We start from the raw sequence: 21874 nt of genomic DNA on the forward strand, positions 1-21874 counted from the left end.
CACTGAATCAACAATTTTAGCTGTAGTATGGGTGTCAGTCTGCAACTGGTATTCTGGGTCAAATTCGCAGGTATGAGTATATTATTCTACGTGTGTATTTTTTACTCACGATGCAAGCGACAGTGTACCCGTGCATATGTTTTTCCCCTTCAGTGATGTTGTTTGTGTAATTTCTTCTAAGATACCCTATTTTCCGTTGACAGACAAATGTTTTTCCCTTTCTAAGAGACACTTTTAATTTGCTGAATTTCGTTTACTTTCTCTTTTTTATTTTAAGAAACCACCTTTCTCCCTTATTTTCTGGTTAAAGATCTTTGGATAAAATTCATTTATGTTAATTTCTTGCAATATTTTTCTTTTCTTTTTGGTTCTCACCTTCCTTCCCTTTCGATGGCTTGTCACAGGGGAGGAAGCGGCTGAGAAATAAATAACCTCCGGCCATGTTGAAGGCCATAAAACTGGAAGGACGAAACGATGTATTTCCTTTGTTTGGCAATTGGCGGAGCGCTGTTCCTCGCTTGTGTGTCCCTTTTTCTCTGACTTTCTCTTCTTTTTATATCTTTTCCTGCCTTTCTCTCACTCTTTCTCTCTATTTATATTTATTTATATATGTGTATATAGTGTGTGTGTGTGTGTGTGAATGGCTACTACGACGTCAGTGAAGGAGGCGATTGCACGTTTCGAGGAGGCGGAGTACCGCCGTCGTGTGGCTGAACTCCCAGAGGATGAGAAGGCAAACGCCCCACGTGTAGTGGCTGCAGAGGAGCCGCGTGTGTTGTTGATTGGAATGCTGCCGCCCATTGTGAAAATGGATAAGGACATAGCCACACTGGTGAACTGCGAGCACCTTGGACTCTCTACAAACGCCATTGAAAAGATCGGTCCAGGACTGAAAGAGCTGAAGAAGTTGAAAGTTCTCTCACTCGGTCGAAATGTCATTCGCAAGATTGAGCAACTGGATATCCCACAATTGGAACAGTTGTGGCTATCATACAATAAAATTGATAAACTCACAGGTCTTGACAAGCTAAAGAATCTTAAGGTATTGTACATGAGTAATAACCTCATCAGCAGTTGGACAGAGATTGATCGCTTGTCTAATCAGTGTCCAGAGCTCGTAGAAGTGTTGTTTCTTAACAATCCTATTTGCAACAACGCTCCATCGGTACAAGAATACCGTTACATGGTCCTACAGCGTCTCCCCAAGCTGACAAAGTTGGATGGAGTTCCTGTGGATCCAGAAGAAAAGGAAGAAGCAGAGCGTCGTCGTTAAGAAGAATAGGAAGAAAAAGAAGAAAATGTGGAGCGAAATAAAGGAAAGTTTGAGACGGACTGTGCGTGGACGTTTTCCTTTTTCGTTTTGTTTTCTGCTTTCTTTTTTTCTCTCTCCTAGAGATGGTTGTGTAGTGCGAAAGGAGTATGTAGAGGGTTGTATTTTATAGATGGATGATAATACCCTTGGGTTCTGAAGATTCGACTAAAAAAAAAGTGAAGAGAAGAATGAATGAGCGAAATTCAGAACGCAGAATTATAATTATAATTTAAGGTTGAGGAATTGCAAAAAGAGAGTTGGGAATGAAGGTTGCACAAGAATTCCAGTTATGTAAATAGGATAATGCTGCATTGTGTGTTGCTAAGAGAGTGGAGAAACAGCAAATGTTTTAGTTGTATTGGTTAGAAAGTTTTTCTTCCTTTTACTTTCTTCAGGGACACCATTACTTGTTTTTTTTTTTTTGTTTCGTTTCCTTTTCTTCTTGGTATTATGTGATATATATATATATATATATATATATATATATATATAAGTGGTAATATTAGCTGCCATTAGGGGCCTGAGGGAAACGTGTTGACTTCTCTCACTCTCTCTTCTTGTCTGTGTTTGTGCGTTAGTAGTATTTGCTTGTATAATATAGCAAAATTCAATAATGGATGTTTTGATTCACTATACCGATATGGCCTTTACATCACGGTGTAATCTACAAGACTGTTATGTTATACCGGAAAGCATAGATGTATCAGCAGCCGTTGAAGAATCTGCTTCTACGGATGTGCTGCCCAAAGCATTCCTGGTTTCTCCATACATGTTGCATAACCATAATACTTCCTATCATCGTCATCATCATCTTTCTTCTCTCACGTTACTGTGGCGTTGTGGGGCCTGCGGCAAAGAGCAGTGTGTTGGTAGAGATGCATTGGCCCCACTCACGTGTAAAGATAACAGAACCGGTAAATCTGGTAGTCGTAGTAATACTAATATTAATAATACTAGTACTACTAGTACTACTATCCAAAATAGTAAGCGAGAAAAAAAAATGGATGTACGAGGTACTTCTTCATCCTCATCTAGTCGTCAAGATCCCTCATTGTGTCCGGATTGTTATTGTTGCCCAAGATGTAATGCCTCTGTTCTTCGTATTACACTAACGCATAAATTAGATTATATAGCTTGTTGTACATACTGTCATTGGCAACATGAAACAGCATGTAAAAATTTAAGCGATCTCATGACCGCCTTAAACGCTTCAACATTAGTGAAAACCCTATCACCGTATTATGAAGCGGTGAGGGACTGGCGTTACGCTACAGAGACTAGTAGAAAAGCTACAGAAGAAGCATCTCTAAGTATCTCTCGACTTGCAATTTCAGAGTATACTCAAAATAGTGTAGAAACTTCATTACATCCTGCTATTGCCATGGAAAATATACGGGAAAGTATACGGAAACGTAATGAAAAGGCTTTATGTGATATACCAGAGTGGGTTCCCGCCTTTGCCACGTTGGAAGAAACGGCATTACATTTAAATAGAGAAAACGAAAAAGAAATCTCTTGTCATACATTAGATGATAAAGGAAATAAATTATTACAAAAGGATAGTAATGATGCATTAATGCGAATAACACAGATGGAACAACATGGATTTTACCTTTCAAGTAAAGATCATCCATTTTGGAAACATCATGGTATCGATAGTCGTGTATCATCTTGTTTTCTCTCTCACAATATTCGCCAGCCATTACTGGCCACTGTTCTCACTTCTTTAACACGTAATGAAACAAGAGATAGTGATTCCTATCGACTCTTTCTTCTTAATGGTGTATATCGGGATCCTTCTTTTCAGCAAATTAAACAACAACTCATTACGCGTAGTGGTGGTGAACGTCGACGGTGTGCGGTTATTACGATGCAATTAGCAGCGGCACTTCATCTCCCTATTCTGCAATACCGTGGACACCGTGATGTATTAAATGATTCAGAAAAATGGTTTGCGTGGCGTAACTTTGGTAATGAGGAAGTTATTATACGTCGCTGCACTATTGCAAGAGAGGTTGGTGGAAGTTTTACCTCTTCTTTACATATTGCACCAGACGCAACAGAGAGTGAATGGGTAAAACTTCCTCCACGTTCTAATAACAGAAATACGTCTGGTACGATAGCTTCGATGAAGAAGTTTTCCATTACACTAGATCGCCGTAACCAGGAAGAGGGAGGGAATAATGTAATGGTTGGTTTTCTTGTAGAAGTAATGACTTGGTTACCTGTATGGCAGAGAGAAAAGGAAAAGGAAGAGAATGAAATATATGGTAATGCCACACATTCCTTTGCAGATAAGGATTTAAGTAATACAAAGCGTCAGCATATTGTTACGTACGGTGTGACAGTTGTTTGGCGAGGGAGGAATTAACAAAAGGAATTTTATATTTATAAAAAAAAAAATATGTTGCATTATTTTTGGTATTTAAAGATTAGTTCTCCACTGTTGATATTGTTAATGTTTTTTTGTTGTTTTCATTTTTGTTTATCTCCCTAGTTTAATATTTGTTTATTATTGCTATGACTCGTGCAATATATGATTATGATAATGATGATGATGATTATTATTATTATGGTAATTCTTTCCTAATATTATATTTTTCTCTATTTTTTTTTTCTTTTAATTTTATAACACAAACACACCAGTATATAAACCTCCTGGAAATAATGGAAGAGGATGAGCTGTTTGTCTTATCTGAGAGCGAGGATGATGTTGATGTAGGAACTAAAACATATGGATTGGCGATGAATAGATCGTTAGCTCCAATGTCTTTAGGAGACGTTATTCATAATAATTCTAATGATGTTACTGCTGTTTCTGGTGATCGCACTTCATTGTCTATGGATGAGGTTATCTTTGGTGATACATTAGGGAACTCTCGATCATCACGCACGAAAGCCAAGACAGTAGAAATTAAAAAAAACAAAGAAGATCCCATCAGTCTAGGTGATATCATTATTGACAACAGTAATAGTAGTAGCAGTAATGGTGATAGCAGTCCCAAAGTAGGTTTATACCACAATGGAAGTATATCTGGAGTGGGAATATCTGCTTTTCATGAGGAGACGGAACAAGCAGAGGAATATAGAATTGATATATCTGTACTTCGTAGTATGACATGTGCAGATGTACGTGCAGTACTGGAACCTTTTTTTCAACGTAAAGAACTTGCAAAAATAGATTTTGATAATGCCAAGGAACACTTATTAAATGAGGCAACTACTTCAATGAGTAAAGCCAATCGTATTATGTTAGAACGATGGAGACGTTTAGTGAATATCTCTAACTGGGGCGATGGCCATCCATCCCGGCATGATGTTCTCTTTCCGGAAGTACTTCTCCCACCATTATTATCATCATCATCATCATCTTGTTCTTCGCCGCTTAGTGGTTCCATCATTCCAGTGGGAAAACAACTACGATCCCATCAATTAGAAGGCATTCGATTTCTATGGAGTATTCTCGCAGAGGGACCTGTGGGGAAAGTCCCCGCCGTTGGGTGTATTCTCGCCCACACGATGGGTCTCGGTAAAACATGTCAGGTCGTCATATTTATACACTTGTTTATGCAGCAATTTAATAATAATCATCATCATTATCACCTTCATCATAATCATAATCATAGTAGTGGTAATAGTAGTACAAGAAGAAAACAACAACAACAGCGAGTTTTGGTGGTTGTGCCAAAGTCTACACGCTCTGGCTGGTGTGGGGAGTTTACAACGTGGTCGCAGTACTTCCCAGTGGCCCATCGCATTACACCAATGGCGATTGATGAACGAGAAATTGCGAAACGGCGGGCGGAAATATTCGCTGGATGGAAAAGAGAAGGTGGTGTATTACTTGTGGGATATGAAATGCTGCTGGGTCTGGTGAAAAATGATGCCATGTCTGTTCATGCAAGTAAGGAAAAGACGTTTTATATAGATTTACTTGTTTGTGATGAGGCACATCGATTAAAATCAACCAAACTACAGGTTTCAGCAGCCTTACGTGGTTTAAATCCACTTCGTCGTCTTCTCTTAACAGGTACACCGCTTCAAAATCATTTACAGGAGTATTGGGCAATGGTGGATTTTGCCGTTCACAAGTATTTTGAGCAGCGACGTTTTCAAGAATTCTTTATTAATCCTATTGAGGCTTCTGTGAATAGTAACGCCTCTTCAAAGGAAGTTGCCGCTGCTCGCATGAAAACGTTTACACTTATACGCGAATTAAGACACTTTGTTCAACGTGTAGATAGTACACCACTACAAGATGAATTGCCTCCACTGCATGAATATGTCGTTGTAGTTTCTCTTTCACCATTACAATCACGTTTATATAATGAATTTCTAAAGTTAGTACGAGGAAAACAATCTCGATTTAACTTTCTTCAAGCTGTAACATATGCGAATAAAATCTCAGCACATCCGCAACTTCTCTTTGGATCTGACCCTGCATCACCTGTAAAAGAAATACGGAATGATAAAAGTAGTAGTTCAGATGAAGATAGTGAAGAATTAGAAGCAAAAGAAAAAGAACAGCTTAATGGACGTCAATCTACTTTATCATTTCAACCAGAGGATAATAGATATATGAAATTGTGTCAAGCTCCTCCAGATTATATTCCAAAATCAGAGGATGGAGCTAAATTAAATGTTGCGATTAATATTATAAAAGCTGCAGTACTTCGAGGTGAAAAAACTTTACTCTTTAGTTTATCTACAAAATTATTAGATTTATTTGAATCCACTATTGCAGAAAAGAATCAAATTTGGCAAAATGATGGATCCCTTTCTCTTCCTATACGTTATTGCCGTTTAGATGGAAGTCATACTGGTACAGAGAGAGAAGATACCATACGATCTTTTTCTTCTACAAATGGAGCAGATGTTTTTCTATTAAGTATGAAAGCCGGTGGTGTGGGTATTACTATTACAGCAGCCACTCGTGTTATTCTTCTTGATACTGGATTTAATCCAGCAGATGATAAACAAGCTATTGGACGTGCTTATCGATATGGACAGACAAAACCTGTTTTTGTCTATCGTCTTATGTGTCATCAGACATTAGAGCATCGTATGTTTGAACAGAAAGTTGCCAAAGAGTGGTTGTTTCATACAATTGTGGAAGAAGCTTCATTAAAGCGTGATACACTTGCTGGACTTCGACTACAATCTATGTTTCAACTTTTTGGTCGTGCTCGTGCTGTATGTCAAGATAAGACACCCACGCTAACAAAAGAACAAGAACATTCAACAGCTAAACTCCTAGCAGAAGATAGTGTTTTAGCAGATGTGCGCAAACACATTCTCTACGCGGAATCACATGAGGTGTATTTGCAGCATGATGAATTCGTACAGTATGGAACAGAGGAGCGAGCCTTTTATGAGGAATATCAAAAGAATGGTGTTTTCTATGTAGATAGGGCTGATGGATATTACTATGGAGATGATATGAATAACAGTAATGAATCCCACCGCTTTGGACGTCAGCGGGAGAAACACCAGCAGGAGATAACAGCGCAAACAAAAACACTCACCGCATTAGTAGATGATATCATTCGAAATCGTACAGAGAATGACCCACAACTGCGGCATATATTACGTATGATGGGCGTTACTGTGGACGAATCTGGTTCAGTTACGGTAGCATCTAAACAACAACAACAAGAGAAAGAGAAGGAGAAAGTGAAAGAAGGAGAAACGGGATCATTACATCAACAGCAGTATCGTGGAAAAAGGGAAAAGGAAAAGGAAAAGGAAAGGAAAACAGTTGTGGATGTGAAAGATGATTCTGATAGTGAATCCCATTCCACTTCTTCATCACGAAGAAAGTTTCCACGCAATGAAAGAGTATCTAGTTTACGTCCAGTGATGTTAGATGAGTCGGAGGATGATTCTATTCTTCTGCTTGAGGAAACAACTGCCTCTGTTCCTCTTGTGGATCCATCTAAGTATGAGCAGTTTAGACCGGGTAGAGATGCCAAGACGGCTATCTTAATTGACGAGGATGAAGTGTAGAAAAAGAGAGAGGGAAAAGTGTTGCAAATAGTAATAAACCTCTTTGCTGTAAAAAAAAAACGAAAAACATCAGCCAACAATAACAAGGAAGATAGGAATCTAATAAAGAAAATGGTTGTTGGTGTAGTTGTTTTTGTTTTTTGTTTTCTTTTCTCTCTTTTTTTTTTGCTGTGATTTCCATTACGTGAGCAATTAATATAGCTATATATATATGGATTTAGAATTATAATAATAATAATAATAATAATAATAATAATAATAATAATAATAATAATAATAATAATAATAATAATCGAGTAACTAGGTGTATGATGTTCTACTACAGTAATCAGATATATATATGAAATGGCATTCACTTTCTATTTTCTTTTCTGTATTTTTCTTTCCCTTGCTGTAGAGTCCTCTTTTATGTTTTTCTTTTTTTCTATTTTTTTTTCTTCACAACTAAAACATTAGGAATTCCGAGTAGTGCTGTCAGAAACCAGAGGATCTTTCCTCACTAAGACTACGAAGAAAAGAGAAAAAAAAATAATAACATAGTCAGTAGCATAAACCATATATATAGTTCAAGTGTATCCCAGAAAAAAAAAAGAACGAGTAAATGGAAAACATGAACACATCTCATGTACGCACCAGAAGTTCAATTATCTTACATAATGAAACCGACTCATTACCTCAATGTTTTGCGGTTACACCACCAATGGTTGCGTGTCTTGTGCGTCACCTAAATCGAGAAATGGCAGAAGTTACTACACCCTCATGTATAGAGCGCTGCGTAGTGGAACTGCAATCGTACTTTCAACCATATATTGAGGCCAATCGTGTGGTGGATCGTTGTCATCCTGGCAGTAAATTGCGTTTACAGTTTGGTAAAGCCATGGATATTAACGTTGGTGCCAGTTCTTCTCTACTTAATGTGTATATATTTGCTGTGGATCAAGTCTACTCACGTCCTAGACTGTTAACGCATGTGGCCCGTGAATGGCGGGCGTTATTAGAGAAAACACACCACGAGGGAAGTTGTTTTGTCATGTTATATCATAAAGATCTCGTTGATGTGGCTTCTTTTAGTGCGCGAAGGGCGTGTGGGGTGATGGAGAAGAATGCAACAAGGAAACCAGATCAGAAAAAGGCAGATGCGGCCGTGGCGACATTACAATTATACTTTGACGAACTAAAAGCCCTTAAATTTGCTCCACATCAAATGTGTGCGTATTTACCAAATGAGGCGCCTATTCGTATTGTGGAGCGATTACGGGCTGCGTATACGGAGCGAACACTGCAGTTAACACAGGCATTTGAGAATTATCACAAAGTTAGACGTCGTGCCCCTTCAGTTACAATAGATAATCGTAATATTGGTGGTAATAGTAATAGTAGTAAACCCGTTAAAGAGTGGAGTTTACATGAATACTGGAGGAAAGGTTATGACCTAGCGATGCATTATCTTCAATTTGGAGTTTTATCAGATGCGATGGGTGTTTTTTCTGCAATGTTTGCTCAGTATTATTATCACTCTGAAGATTATAACTTTATGAAAAGCATAGAAACAATAAAAAAGTTAGGAAAACTTTCTAATGTATTTGATTTAACCATTCTCACAAACAACGTTGATGGTTATCCCACTGTATTACAAGAAGATGCCGATTATGTTGAGGGATTACTCTTTATTGTGGGATGTGAGATGAAGTGTGCGTTATTGATTGGACGACGTGAGGCTGCCTTTGCGAGATACCGACTATTCCTGCAAGTAGCACGTGAGAAGTTTGCAGAGGAGCATTCTTCAAAGAATACGGAGGGATGGGAATTGTTTTTTCTTCTTCGCTGCTCATTATCTGCTATAAGACTGAATTGGGCCATTGGGGAATCCAATCCTGGCACGAATCATAATAATAATAATCCTAATAATAACACTACTGTTAATACGGCCACTGGTAGCAGTATTAATAATAATAATAATAATAATAATAATAATAATAATAATAATAATAATAATAGTCATCATCCACCTTCACCAGATCCACGAATGGCGGCTTCCGGTAATTTCGCATGTACGCCACCACCACAATCACAATCACAACAACAATTGCAGGCGCAACTTCAAAAAGTGAATAGTCCAACTTGTTCGGATATTCTTACACCACCAGCAGAGCAGGAATGGAGTATGTCTGCTCATTCGCCTAGTAGAAGTTATAGTTTTGTCACATTTCCATCCGTGTGTGATATTAATGAAGAAGAAGTTAAACATACGGTGATGGCAGTAGAAAGACTTAGAGGACTTTCTCATGAAATTGGAGTTGAGTGGACGGGAGAACTTCATTGGATGAGTCGACTACTTGCAAAACTTTCAGGTGATGCATTAGAGATCCTTATGGATTTAGCGATCATACTTGAATATCGTGAAGCTGATGAGATTGTTTATCACAAAGATAGAAGACAGAAAGAAGAAAACGAAAAAGAAGGAAAGGAAGAGGGAGAAGAAGAAGTAGCTTCTACAACTATTTCTCTTGCTATGGAGTTTGATATGCCAGAACTTGCTTCATTTGAAGCTTTTAATGCATTTTATCGAAAACTTACAGAACTTTCTGCTGTTGGTTATGATCTAATAAATGATTTGCATATTGCTCATACACTTTATTACAGATTAGCACTTTCATATCGTATGGATGAACCCAATGTGGCAGCTAAGATGTGTCGAGAACGACTTATCCCTTTCTTTCGTCGTTATGGATGGATTCAATTGCAAATCGTAGTATATCGTCTCTATTTAGATTCTATGGATCTTATTAAACAAGAACGACAATGTAAAGGAGAAGAAGTATCTCTTGAAAAAGAGGAAGTAACTCTATTAAAGGCGTCCTTGTTACAAATTATTATTGCATTAAATGAACCAGGAGTATTACGAGAAGAAATTAGTTTTATATGTGGCAAACAACCTATACTTCAATGGTGGTTTCGTTTAGGACGTGTGGATAGATATTGGAAATGTGAAGACGTGGATCCAGAAACACAACGCTATGATATTTCACTTCTTCTTAGAAAAACAGAGGTGTATTGTATTAAATGTGATAATGTATTAACTGCTACACGAGGAAATAAAGAAAAACACATGACTACAAACACTGAAGAAAACAAAGAAGAAAAAGAAAAAGAAGAAGAAGAATTGAAAACAGGTTTACATGCACAAATTGGAGAAACGGTACTTTTATTCTTTAATGCTGCGTGTTCATTTGATATGTTACAATGCGAAGAGAATGAGGATAATAATAATAATAATAACACACCTCTAATGCTTACTGCAACCCTTGTATCTAAGAAGGACTGGGGCAATACGGATGAACCCTTACACGTATTAGACATTAGTCGTCTTGTTTCCGCCTCTCATGATGTGGAGAAACAGCAATTGCATTGGGTGTGGGAATTTCAACCGTGTCGTGCGGGTGAGTATCGACTGCATTCTATTACACTACAGATAGCAACAGCAACTACTTTGGTTTATACACATATTGGAGATTCGAATGTATTCGCTGCTGTAAATCCTATTGAATTTCCCACAATTCCTTCTTCTTCTAATGTGCATACTGGTGTAGAGAGTTTACCACGTTGTGTACTCTCTGTGCCTGAACCGGATATTGGTATTAAGATGCATGTAGTGCCACCAGAAGAAGTGCATTGCTTTAGTGATACATTGACTTTCTTTACTGTGCATGTGGAGGTTGAACGATCATTGTATCTTTCTCAACTCGGAAATAGGGCTAATAGTAGTAGTGGTGGTGGTGATGGAAGTAGTATTATTATGCCCATTAATAACAACAACATTAATAATGATAACAAAAATGCCGGTATTAGTTTTAACAGTAGTAGCAATAATAATAATAATAATAATAATAATAATAATAATAATAATAATAATAATACCAATATTATTGGCGGCAATAATGGTACAATGTTCAATACTACTACTAGAGGTATTGGTATGAATACATGCAGAAGTTGTTCTATAGATACATCCAATGTACAAACCCCATTTGCTGGTAATAAAGGGAATGATATTTCTTATGTACGGCGTAGTGTCGGAACATTGGATTTACGTCATTTTGTAGTAGAACCTACACCACAGCAAGATCCCTTCACACTTGCATACATTTACGTAAATCGTCCACGTCGTCCAATGTCATTACGGTCTGTAAGTCCAACAGCGGGTGTATCACCCGTATTAGCGAGAAGTGTAAGGGAGACTTCACTGCAGTTAGATAACGCACTGCGGCGAACAGAGGCGGATCTGTTGGTTGATATGATACCCACACGAATAACGATTGCAGATGATAAAACAGGTGCATTTACAATAATTCCAGTTGATGAACGGTTTGCCATGTCTCATCTACCACCACTTGTGTATGAAATGAATGAACATGATATGAGTGAGAGAGAAGGGGCATTCTCTATGCGGCTGGAGGGAAGTATTCTTCCACTACCCAAACAGCAGTGTTGTTTTAAGATTCGTCTTGAAGAAGAAGATAATGATGCTGCTGCTGTGAAACAACAGGAAGAAGAGAAGGGAAAAGAGGAAGAATTAGCAAAAGATCCTAGAACAGGACTTATTCTATTTGGTGCCACTAGTCTAAAGTGTTCTTTACCTGTATTACCACTATTTGTATCTGGCAGTGATGACTACGCCCAGGTTTCGCTGAGATGTATGTGTAATAAACAGTCTTACACCACTAACGTATCTGTACCATTTCGATTGGCCCAGGCCTTTTCCGTTCGCTATACTTTTAAATATTTTCAAAGCCGTGTTTACTGTCTTGTACAGGTAGAGAATGTGCTAAAGCAAACATCATTATGGTTGCGTGGGGCGATGTTGGAGTTTTTAGATTCTGAGTGTTTTTTTGAACTTTCTCGCATCTCCTCCACACATAAGTCTCTCATGCTACGTGAGTGGAAGCCCAGTGAAGTCATACATCTCTTCTTTGAACTTTCTCCCTCCTCTGAACCACACACACATGAGAAGGAAATACATCATCGTGTGCGATTGAAATTACTGTACTCCAACTGGTCCGTAGCAAAAGAACGAAATCTACTGGAATCATTTGTTTTGCACTCCCAAATGGCTTCTCCAGGTACGGCTGCCATAAATAGTAATACTACTATTAATAATAATAATAATAATAATAATAATAATAATAATAATAATAATAAGATACTTTCTTCTGGTAGTCGTATGACGGAAAAAGTGCATCAGACTCCCTCTAGTCCTGCAGAAGTAAACTCAATGGAAAATAGTTTAGGAGATGATACGATACGTTTCATCGGGCAACCACGTGTTCACTACGATGCTGCCCAATTAGAAACTCTTCAATCCACATGTAATACGTTTTATGGACCCATAGGAAAGTTTACATCAAGACACTCCTGTCTCTTTAATGTTGTTATCTTTGTAGATCCACCAGATCCCGCTAATCGTAGTTTCTACGCCGCCGTCGCCGCTGCTGACACTTCTGCGAATACATCTACGCGTAAAACAAGTTTCGATTCCTTTGAGACCCGCGCTATTCCTATTGGCGCCTCTCCTGTTGATCTTCCCGGTGGATTTGTGTTTCCCGTTGGGGAGCCGGTGCGTTTCTCCGTCACGCTGGAGCCGCTGGCCCACAACTGGCCGGAGGATTCGGCCTCTGAGGAGGAGTTTTTCATCACGTTTAAAGCCGATCCGGCGGCGTGGATCGTAACGGGGAAACAACGACTGCGGCGCACACTCTCCATGATGGAGGATGAAACGCTGCACTTCACAGCTGTGCCGGTGCCAACACTGCCGGTATTTACTGTTGATCCAGATGATGATGTGACGTTAATACAATCACAACAATATCAACAATTACAGCAATTACAACAACAAAGGGATTCTAATGTTGCAACACCTACTATTGAAATTCATTGGGCATCACGTTGTGGGGAAATTGTGGGTGATACTCTCGCAGAGAATGCGGCAGTGACAATCGAGGTTGTGCAGTTCCGTACATCGATGCGTATCCAACACTGAAGGGGCGTGTGAGTGAATTGCTGAAAAGAAGGAAGAGGGAAAAAAAGAAGAGAAAAAAAACAACAAGGAGAAAGTTTTTGTGTGAAGTGCGAAAGGTAAAAAAGAGAAAAAATGAACTAAAGCATTGTTTTTTCTTTTTGCTTTTAATGGAGTTAATGGAGGGTTAAATAACTGTATTGGTTCCTACTTTTGAATATATATATATATATATATATATATATATATATATATATCCTTTTCATTTGTTACATCATTCTCTCTCTCTATTTTCTCTTTGTGTTGTTATTTATGTATTGTGTATTTTTATGGGCATCCATACTGGTATAGTTAATTGCTCAGAGGAAAGAAAAGAAGAGTGCATATTTTTATTTAAACAAAAAGCAAAAGAAATAGATATTAGGTGAGTTTCTCTCTCTCTCTTTCTTTCTTTCTGTTTGTGTGTTTAAACACATATATCTCTTTATATATATATCCCCTTAGGTACAGGGTATCGCATAAAATTACCATTAACAGCTATAGTTAATATTCTTCATATTATTTCCAAATCTAAATATTCTTTTTATTTTTAATGAAAGTACATTCCCCACGCGGTCTTCCATTTCTACTGAGTCCTGATGATGCTATTGCACGGATTCGAGGAAAGTACAATAGTCGATGGTTTGGTGCTGCACAGGAATTTCTATATCTCCATCCTCCATCTGCAGAGTTCCTTCCATTCTATTATTGTCAGGGAAGCATTAAGGGTACGTTTAGAGGTATTGTAAACTACAGTACAACATCTCAGGACTCAAAGGGTAATTTGCAAAGTGGATCAAGTCAAACGACAACAATGCCACAACCACTTAATAGTATTTTTGAACCTAATCGAACACAAATTTATGCCGGTTATAAATATAATATTAATCATGTTCATAAAGCACTTCGTAATGAGGAAAACCCTTTACATCTTCGTCCTATGAACTTGGTAGATACATCAAATGCAACTATTAACCTCTTTGAACAGTCTACTACAACATTAAATGTTTTTGTTAAGGAAGAGGTAACTAGACAAGCCGAAGAAACAGCAAGGGCTCTTATTCGTTCCTATCATCCAACAGCATCTACTATTAGTGTGGAGTTTAATAATTTAAAAATTCAATTAGAAAATGTAACACCTGTTTTTGTACCATGTTATGTTGTAAAGGCAGAATATGATGCTCAAATGTACACATTGTATGTTAGTGGAACTAATGGAAATGTAAGTGGACCATTTCTCTTGAATACCCTCTGCGTTGGACGACTCGCCGCCGCAAGCTCTGTAGCTCTCTGTTTATTATTATCATCAACCATAGGAGCAGGACTTGTTGTTGGTTCACTGGTGTCTGTGCCGGTTTATTACGCCGCATTCTACGCTGCTAAGAAATATCCCTCGTGGCGTCGTGATTACGCTCGATCACAGCGGGAGAAATTACGATTAATGCATGAAAATAAAGATCTCAGTGGTTTTCGACCAAGTGTAGATTCACAGCGCATTCAAGAAGAATATAGACGTTCATCCTACTGGGATACACATGAGTATCAAAACAGAAAACGGGTTCGTGAGAGTCCTCGTGATCCCCGTGGGTATTACAAAACCCTGGGACTTACAGGTAATGAATCGGTAAATGAGATTCGATCGGCTTATCGAAAACTTGTTTTGACAGAACATCCAGATGCTGGAGGTTCAACAGAGCGTATGGTAAAGTTAAGTGAGGCATATCGTGTACTTCGAGATCCAAAGCAGCGGGAGGCGTATGACCGGAGTGGGTGAGAAATTTAAGAATATGAAATAACTCGCTATTATACTATTATTATTATTATTATTATTATTATTATTATTATTATTATTATTATTATTATTATTATTATTATTATTATTATTATTATTATTATTATTACTATTACCATTATTATTACTATTATTATTTACAACATTTAGTAATCTTTGACGAAAGCAGCAGGAATGAAAGAAACATGCTGGGTTAAAATCCATTATAGGTGCCTCATTGATTTCTTTCCAACTATATGTTAAATGGCCTTTTTTTGTGTATATATGTATATACAAAGGTTTTTTAGCAACATATTTGTTTGGAATATGGTTTATGTTTTACTAAACAATTCAAGCTACTGAGTAAGGTAAATTGCATTTTTTTCTTTTCTCCCTTCATCTCGTATGATCTTTTACCGTTATGGTTTTAATTACATATTCTTTTAGAAAGGAAGTGTGTAACCAATAAATAGGGAATAAAGAAGAAAAGAAAGGGTCTAGACTCAGTTTTTCTTGTCTTTTTTTTCTTTTTCCCCTCTATTCAGCGTCGATAGGTTTTTTTGTTTGTCTGTTTGTTTCATCTTGGCTTTGCGAAAAATGGTGGGTACTCACAATAAAAAGGCGAAATGTTCAGCTATCGATATCTGGGATTCTACTGTCTCAGAGTGGACGATGTGGTTTCGTGGGATTCGTGAGGCAAAGCTAGACGTTACACTGGCTTTTGCCATTATATGTGTACTGGTGGTAATTATTGGAAATGTAATTCTTCTTATTTCCCTGAACTTCTGGCTTAGTATATTTCCAGTAGAAGAAGCTGCCACCAACTCGAGTCAAATGGCCGTACAAGTTATTGTTTCTTGTTTTCTGGTTATGTGTTTCAGTATTGTTGGTATCGCCTACATTGTGGTATTTGGTATTCGACCACTATGGCATGCATTGGTAGACACCAATCGTGTTCGTGGACCGTTGTATAGGTTTTTACTGTTATTTGCATCAGGAGCAACGAATGCCCTTACTGGTGTTCTGGCCGTTTATTCCATGTCTCACACACCTGAATTTCTACAGTCCGTGTTTCTCAGTGTAATTCCATTCTGTGCACAAGTTTGGACATATTTGCTTGTTGTGGAAGAACGTAAACGGCGTTATCTATCTATTACTCTTATCGCTTCCTTTATTTTCTGTGTTGCGGGTGTACTACTTTCATCCATGTCCAGTTTTATTGGGGACTCTACTACAGATCGAACAGCACCGTGGGATTGGGCTCTTGTCTATCTTGCTAGTGCTGTTGTTTTTGGTTTGTGGTGTGTTGTTCAGCGATTATACCTCGATGCTATCATGATTCGACATCAAATGCCTGTATTGGTATCACCATCAACAGCACCTGATGTACCAAGAAGAAATGATGAAAGAATGGTTTCACCTGAAAGAAATTCTACACAAATAAATATTCCTGATGCTTCATATAACTATAATGACAAGGATAATTTGGATCTAGCGGAAATAAGGGGTAATACAGAGACCGGTTTATCTGAACCTTTACTGATTACTCAACGTGAATGGGGAAAACAGAATGTGGATGATTTCGCAGCTAAAACTGTATTACTTTTAATTGGTATCATGTTTCAAGCACTTGTATCTTTTGCTCTTTTCCCAGTAGATGCAATTCCCTGGTTTGGTACCTCCTCCTCCGCATCTGCAGCGTGGCATGGATTTCGGAAATCCTGTAACTTTATCTTTGAATCGTGGATGAATGTACGGTATGGATTACTCCACACCCTCGGCTTCTTTATGAGTTTCCTCGGCTGTTCGTACCTGAATGAACGCTCCCCCACGCTGGCCTCCGTGGTGCTGCAGATGGCCGGTCCACTGACGGGGGTGGTGTTGATTGTTGTGCCCCGGTGGGATGTCTACGGCTCGCACGGCGTTGTTGGGCACAAAGTTGGGGGTGTGGTGCTTCTCTTAATAGCGGGTGTGTTCTATCACGTTTGGGATCAGGCCTCACTGAGGGAAATGCGGGGGGATGAACAGCAACAGCAACAGCGGCAGAGAGGAGAAACTCAACCGAGTTCAGTCATGTGTGGAGGAGACACCAGCAGAAGTGGGGAATGTAACGAAGAGTACAGGGAAAAATATGTAGAAGAAGAATAAGAAAAAAAAAGGGATATTTTTATGGATTGAGGAAGTAGAAGTGGAGAAAATTATATTTTTAAAGAAAAGGAGTGGGGAGAGATTTAATTAAAGGAAAAAAGTACATCCCTGTTAAGAACTGTGGGCAGTGGGAAGCACACATGTAATCAGATGGCATTTGACACTCATGATTCTGGAATGAATGAATGTCAAGGCCATTAAAATAGCCATGGGAATTTAAAAAAAAATAGGAGTGTATCACGGAAAAAAAGAAGAACAGGGTAAATAGGTAAGTATACTTATATATTTATATAATTTTATAATTTTATAATTACACGTTTATCTTATTTATTTATTTTTTGTATTAATTAGAGGTGCCGGATTGTGTTTTTGCGTTTATTAAAGCTAATTGTAGGCTTCGCTTATATTGATTATGTTCTTGAACGTTCGAATATTAAGCAAAACTAGGAAATGGAAACAAAAAAGAAATGAAGAAATTCGGTAGAAAAGATGGGGGGAAAGCATTCTTGACAATGCGCAGGTGTTTTTCTTTCCCCTTTTTTGTCAGCTTGCGATACGAATGATCGAGTCTTGCTGACTTTTACATCTTTTATGGGTTTAACTATTAGGAATATTTTTACTTCTTTTCATTCCTAACAGCGTGTCAATAGTAAGTTTCTGAAAGACCCAACCAACCCAACCCTCTCCGCCCCGAGCGGGAGGCGGGTTAAAAGGGCTTCTCAGCACTTCCTTTTCGTCAGTTTTTAGGATTCCTTAATAAATAAATATCTGGGACAATTTCAATTTATTGTTTGCATTTTTATATGATATGGGATTACTAGTAGTAGAGTTAAAATTCACTGTTTTCTCTTGTTTCTTCTTTTCTCTTTCATAGGTGAAGTAAGGCTAAGATTATTCTTTTCGTTTTTTTCTTTCCGATAGTTTATATTTACATTCCTTAATGATACTTATTATTTTGCCTGTGCGTTATGGCTCTTTTTATTTTTTTTAATTTTGCTTTTTGCTTTATATTTTTTCTTCTTTTTATTATTATTATTATTATTATTATTATTATTCGTATGATCTCTATAGTAGTGACACTTCTCTTCACGGATCCCAGTTTACCATCCCCGTATATGGATGGTAGACGACGTCAGCGGGAATTGCCCCTCACCAGTGATCCCACAGCCGTTTCTTCTCTACAAGATGATGAGACGTTAATGCTTGGTGATCCTGCAGATGACACAGAGGGACATGTGACTGGAAATGATGAGGTGGAACTTGCCTATGGTAGTGCATTTTATCTACAGGAAGATTATCTACAACGACTGCGTCAGCGACATCATCGCAATAACTCCACAGAGCGAGACAATGATAATAATAATAGTAATAATAACAATAATAATAATGGTGATGGTGGTATTGATAATGAGGCTATGAGTTCTATAAAGGGAAACGGCTTGTATCAAAAGAAGAAGGAAGAGGATGAGGCGCTAGATCTTGTGGTAAACACACGACTACAGCCGTTGTTTTTCCGTCTTGGTAAAGATTTCCCAGCGGTACTCCCACACACATCATCAACAACAAAAGGAGAAGAAGAAAAGGAAACAGTAAACCCGCCAACGGCACTTGCAGTACAGAATGAACAGTCTGATATTATATTACCAATTGTGAGTTCAACATGTCGGTTAGTGCAAAGTGCGACGAAGGGTAGTGCGATGCTGGGTTTTCTCAAACGGCAACAAGAAGTGGAGCGTACTACTAGGGCGGCAATGGATACAAGTAAATCAGATCTCTCACGATTAATGCGAAAAGGAGAAGCAGGACAACAGGTGGTGACAATGGAAGAGGATGAAAAGAATAATAAAAAGAACATAAATACATTGGATTCTTGGATAAATAATGGAGAAAACACAGAAGAGGATATGGAAGGTGAAGCAGAAATGCTACGTCGTAAGATTCGCTTAGAACAAGCAAAATTAGATCATATGTTGGATACTAAAAATCCTAATGCGCATCATATGATTACTAATACTGCAAATAATGCAGAAATAGAGAAAGAGGAACGGGCAAGACAATATGCAAATACATTACGAAGACGTCAAGCGAAAATGGATCGTGTACAAGAAGCTAAAAATCAATTAGCAGAATTTAGTAGTCATACTGATGATTATATGGCTAAACGTCTTGCTTTGTTAGCAGCTCGGCAACAGTTACCAATTTACCGATGTAAATATGAACTACTTCGATGCATTGGAGAAAACTCTGTTTGTGTTGTTGTTGGTGAAACAGGAAGTGGTAAGACAACTCAACTTGTACAATACTTGTATGAACGTGGGTATACTCGTAGTGGTGGTGGTGGAATTATTGGATGTACACAACCTCGACGTCTTGCTGCTATTGGTGTGGCACGTCGTGTGAGTGAAGAAATGGGTTGTGCATTAGGTACTCGTGTTGGGTATGCTATTCATCTTGATGACTGTACAACAGAAGAAACAGAAATAAAATTTATGACAGATGGTGTACTACTTCGTGAGATTGTACGTGATCCGGATGTAAGTAAGTATAGTGTTATTGTATTAGATGAAGCTCATGAACGTTCTGTAAATACAGATGTGCTTTTAGGTGTATTGAAGGCTGCAGTTCGTCGTCGTACAGACTTGAAACTTGTAGTTACATCAGCTACAATGGATATTGTAAAATTTTCAAAATTTTTTGGAAATGCTCCATTTTACGAAATTCCCGGAGAAACATATGATGTAGAACTACAATACGCTTCTGCTCCTGTAGATGACTATGTGGCTGATGCCGTATTTCGAGTTTGTCAGTTACATTTACAAATGCCGTTGGAGGGAAAACATGATATTCTTGTTTTTATGACAGGTAGAGATGATGTACTTGGTGTATGTGAACTAATACGACGGCGATTGCAAGAGTTAGATCCGAAATGGCTTGATACATTATTAATATTACCTTGCCTTTCAGAGGCGGTAAATACATCTACTGGAGTGCTTAATGTTACACCACCTGGAATGCGTAAGTGTGTTGTGGCAACAAATGTCGCTGAAACATCATTAACAATTGATGGTATTCGATATGTTGTAGACTGTGGATTTATGAAGACAAACGTATTTCGTCCCAAACTTGGAATGAATACACTGCAGCGATATCCGGTTTCACAGGCTCAGGCAAATCAACGCAAAGGTAGAGCAGGTCGTACAACATCAGGTGTATGTTTTCGTCTATACACTGAGGCTCAGTTTACACATGAGATGCTCGTTAGCAGTGTACCAGAAATACAACGAAGCAGTATTGATAGTGTTGTATTATTGTTAAAAAGCATTGGAGTATCGCGGCTTATCGACTTTGATTTTATGGATCCTCCACCAGCAGCAAACATTCGTCGTAGTATGTGGCAATTATGGGTACTAGGACTTCTGGATGATACAGGTGCTATCACAGCAGATGGAAGACTTGCATTAGAGTTTCCACTTGCACCATCATTGGCAAAAATGTTAGTTGATAGTGTAGAGCGTGAATGTGCAGTAGAAACTGTTCGAATTGTTTCAATGATATCTGCAGACCCTAAAGTACTTTTTGAACTCCCAAAAGATCGGGAAGAAACTGCTAGACAGCACCATGGACGTTTCTACGTAAACGACTCCGATCATCTCACCCTATTAAATGTGATGAGACAGTTCATCGAAAATGGTAAATCACGGCAATGGGCAAAGGATCATTTCTTGCATGCACCAACTCTCATACGTGCATGTGAAGTTCAGCAACAATTACTAGAACGGCTACGGCAATTAAAACTTCCTATTGTTTCCTGTGGTCATGGGGGACTTGATCGCGTGCGACAATGTGTAACGAATGGTTTTTGCCTGCAGTCAGCTCGCCGCTCCAATACAAACTGGAGTGAGTTTCGCTCAATGCTCAATGCCGGTGTTACGTGCTATATTCATCCCTCCTCTGCTGTTTGTGCACGTGCGGAGATGCCGCTTTATGTGGTGTACCATGATTTGCTTCTCACTACTCGTGAGTATCTCGTGATGGTGACGGCTGTGGAGCCCTCTTGGTTGTCTGAGGCCTCGCGTGGGGTTTTCTGCACGAAGAAGGCAATGAGAGATTCCACAATAGCGACAACAAGAACAATAACAGGAACGACGATATCAGCACCGGAAGAACGTATGGGCACGGCGGCAGTCTCGTCTACTCGTGAAGTACGTCCTGTTCCTCCAGCAAAAGGCATGCGGCAACCCCCTGCAATAGCAGGGACAAAATTGTCTATGCTTCCAGCAAGGAGGAGGAATAACATCTAACTGTGATAAGCTTGTCAGTAGTTTTATTTATTAGAATCTCTTTTATGAATATATATGTGTATTTGTATTGTGACTCCTTTTATCTTTATCTGTGTATTCAGCATGGTTCAATCTTTTCTTTTTTTTTTTTTTTGCTCTCTTTGATATCCATTGCTAGGAGAGTGTGTGACACAAGAAGAAATATAGTGGTGTTGGCCACAAGCCAAACTCCCCGTAATCTTCACCATAGATAGCGCGAGCCATCCACGACTTTGAACTTATTTATTCTGCATAGTTTACAACCT

At 38.5% G+C, this 21874-nt stretch overlaps 7 protein-coding genes across 7 annotated transcripts; all 7 read left to right on the plus strand.

Annotated features, from left to right (window-relative positions):
• Positions 1-640: 640 nt before the first annotated feature.
• Positions 641-1273, plus strand: LSM04_003590 (Leucine rich repeat 4; the record flags this gene model as incomplete). The annotated part of the gene is made up of 1 exon (XM_067337968.1): positions 641-1273. One exon carries the CDS (start codon positions 641-643, stop codon positions 1271-1273), a length of 633 nt encoding a protein of 210 aa, XP_067190725.1.
• Positions 1274-1925: 652 nt separating this feature from the next.
• On the plus strand, positions 1926-3683 carry LSM04_005079 (uncharacterized protein; the record flags this gene model as incomplete). Its single annotated transcript, XM_067337969.1, has 1 exon — positions 1926-3683. One exon carries the CDS (start codon positions 1926-1928, stop codon positions 3681-3683), a length of 1758 nt encoding a protein of 585 aa, XP_067190779.1.
• Positions 3684-3979: 296 nt separating this feature from the next.
• LSM04_006689 (SNF2-related) lies at positions 3980-7318 on the plus strand (the record flags this gene model as incomplete). Its single annotated transcript, XM_067337970.1, has 1 exon — positions 3980-7318. The coding sequence occupies one exon, from the start codon at positions 3980-3982 to the stop codon at positions 7316-7318; it is 3339 nt and encodes a 1112-aa protein (XP_067190823.1).
• A 610-nt stretch (positions 7319-7928) lies between these two features.
• Positions 7929-13355, plus strand: LSM04_001158 (uncharacterized protein; the record flags this gene model as incomplete). The annotated part of the gene is made up of 1 exon (XM_067337971.1): positions 7929-13355. The coding sequence occupies one exon, from the start codon at positions 7929-7931 to the stop codon at positions 13353-13355; it is 5427 nt and encodes a 1808-aa protein (XP_067190627.1).
• A 568-nt stretch (positions 13356-13923) lies between these two features.
• Positions 13924-15144, plus strand: LSM04_007150 (DnaJ domain; the record flags this gene model as incomplete). Its single annotated transcript, XM_067337972.1, has 1 exon — positions 13924-15144. One exon carries the CDS (start codon positions 13924-13926, stop codon positions 15142-15144), a length of 1221 nt encoding a protein of 406 aa, XP_067190836.1.
• A 594-nt stretch (positions 15145-15738) lies between these two features.
• On the plus strand, positions 15739-17289 carry LSM04_001796 (uncharacterized protein; the record flags this gene model as incomplete). The annotated part of the gene is made up of 1 exon (XM_067337973.1): positions 15739-17289. One exon carries the CDS (start codon positions 15739-15741, stop codon positions 17287-17289), a length of 1551 nt encoding a protein of 516 aa, XP_067190651.1.
• A 1115-nt stretch (positions 17290-18404) lies between these two features.
• On the plus strand, positions 18405-21590 carry LSM04_002796 (protein of unknown function DUF1605; the record flags this gene model as incomplete). Its single annotated transcript, XM_067337974.1, has 1 exon — positions 18405-21590. One exon carries the CDS (start codon positions 18405-18407, stop codon positions 21588-21590), a length of 3186 nt encoding a protein of 1061 aa, XP_067190695.1.
• Between the last annotated feature and the right edge of the window lie 284 nt (positions 21591-21874).

This window comes from Trypanosoma melophagium, assembly GCF_022059095.1.
Source record: "Trypanosoma melophagium isolate St. Kilda chromosome Unknown ctg26segment0, whole genome shotgun sequence".
Taxonomy (NCBI): Eukaryota; Euglenozoa; class Kinetoplastea; order Trypanosomatida; family Trypanosomatidae; genus Trypanosoma; species Trypanosoma melophagium.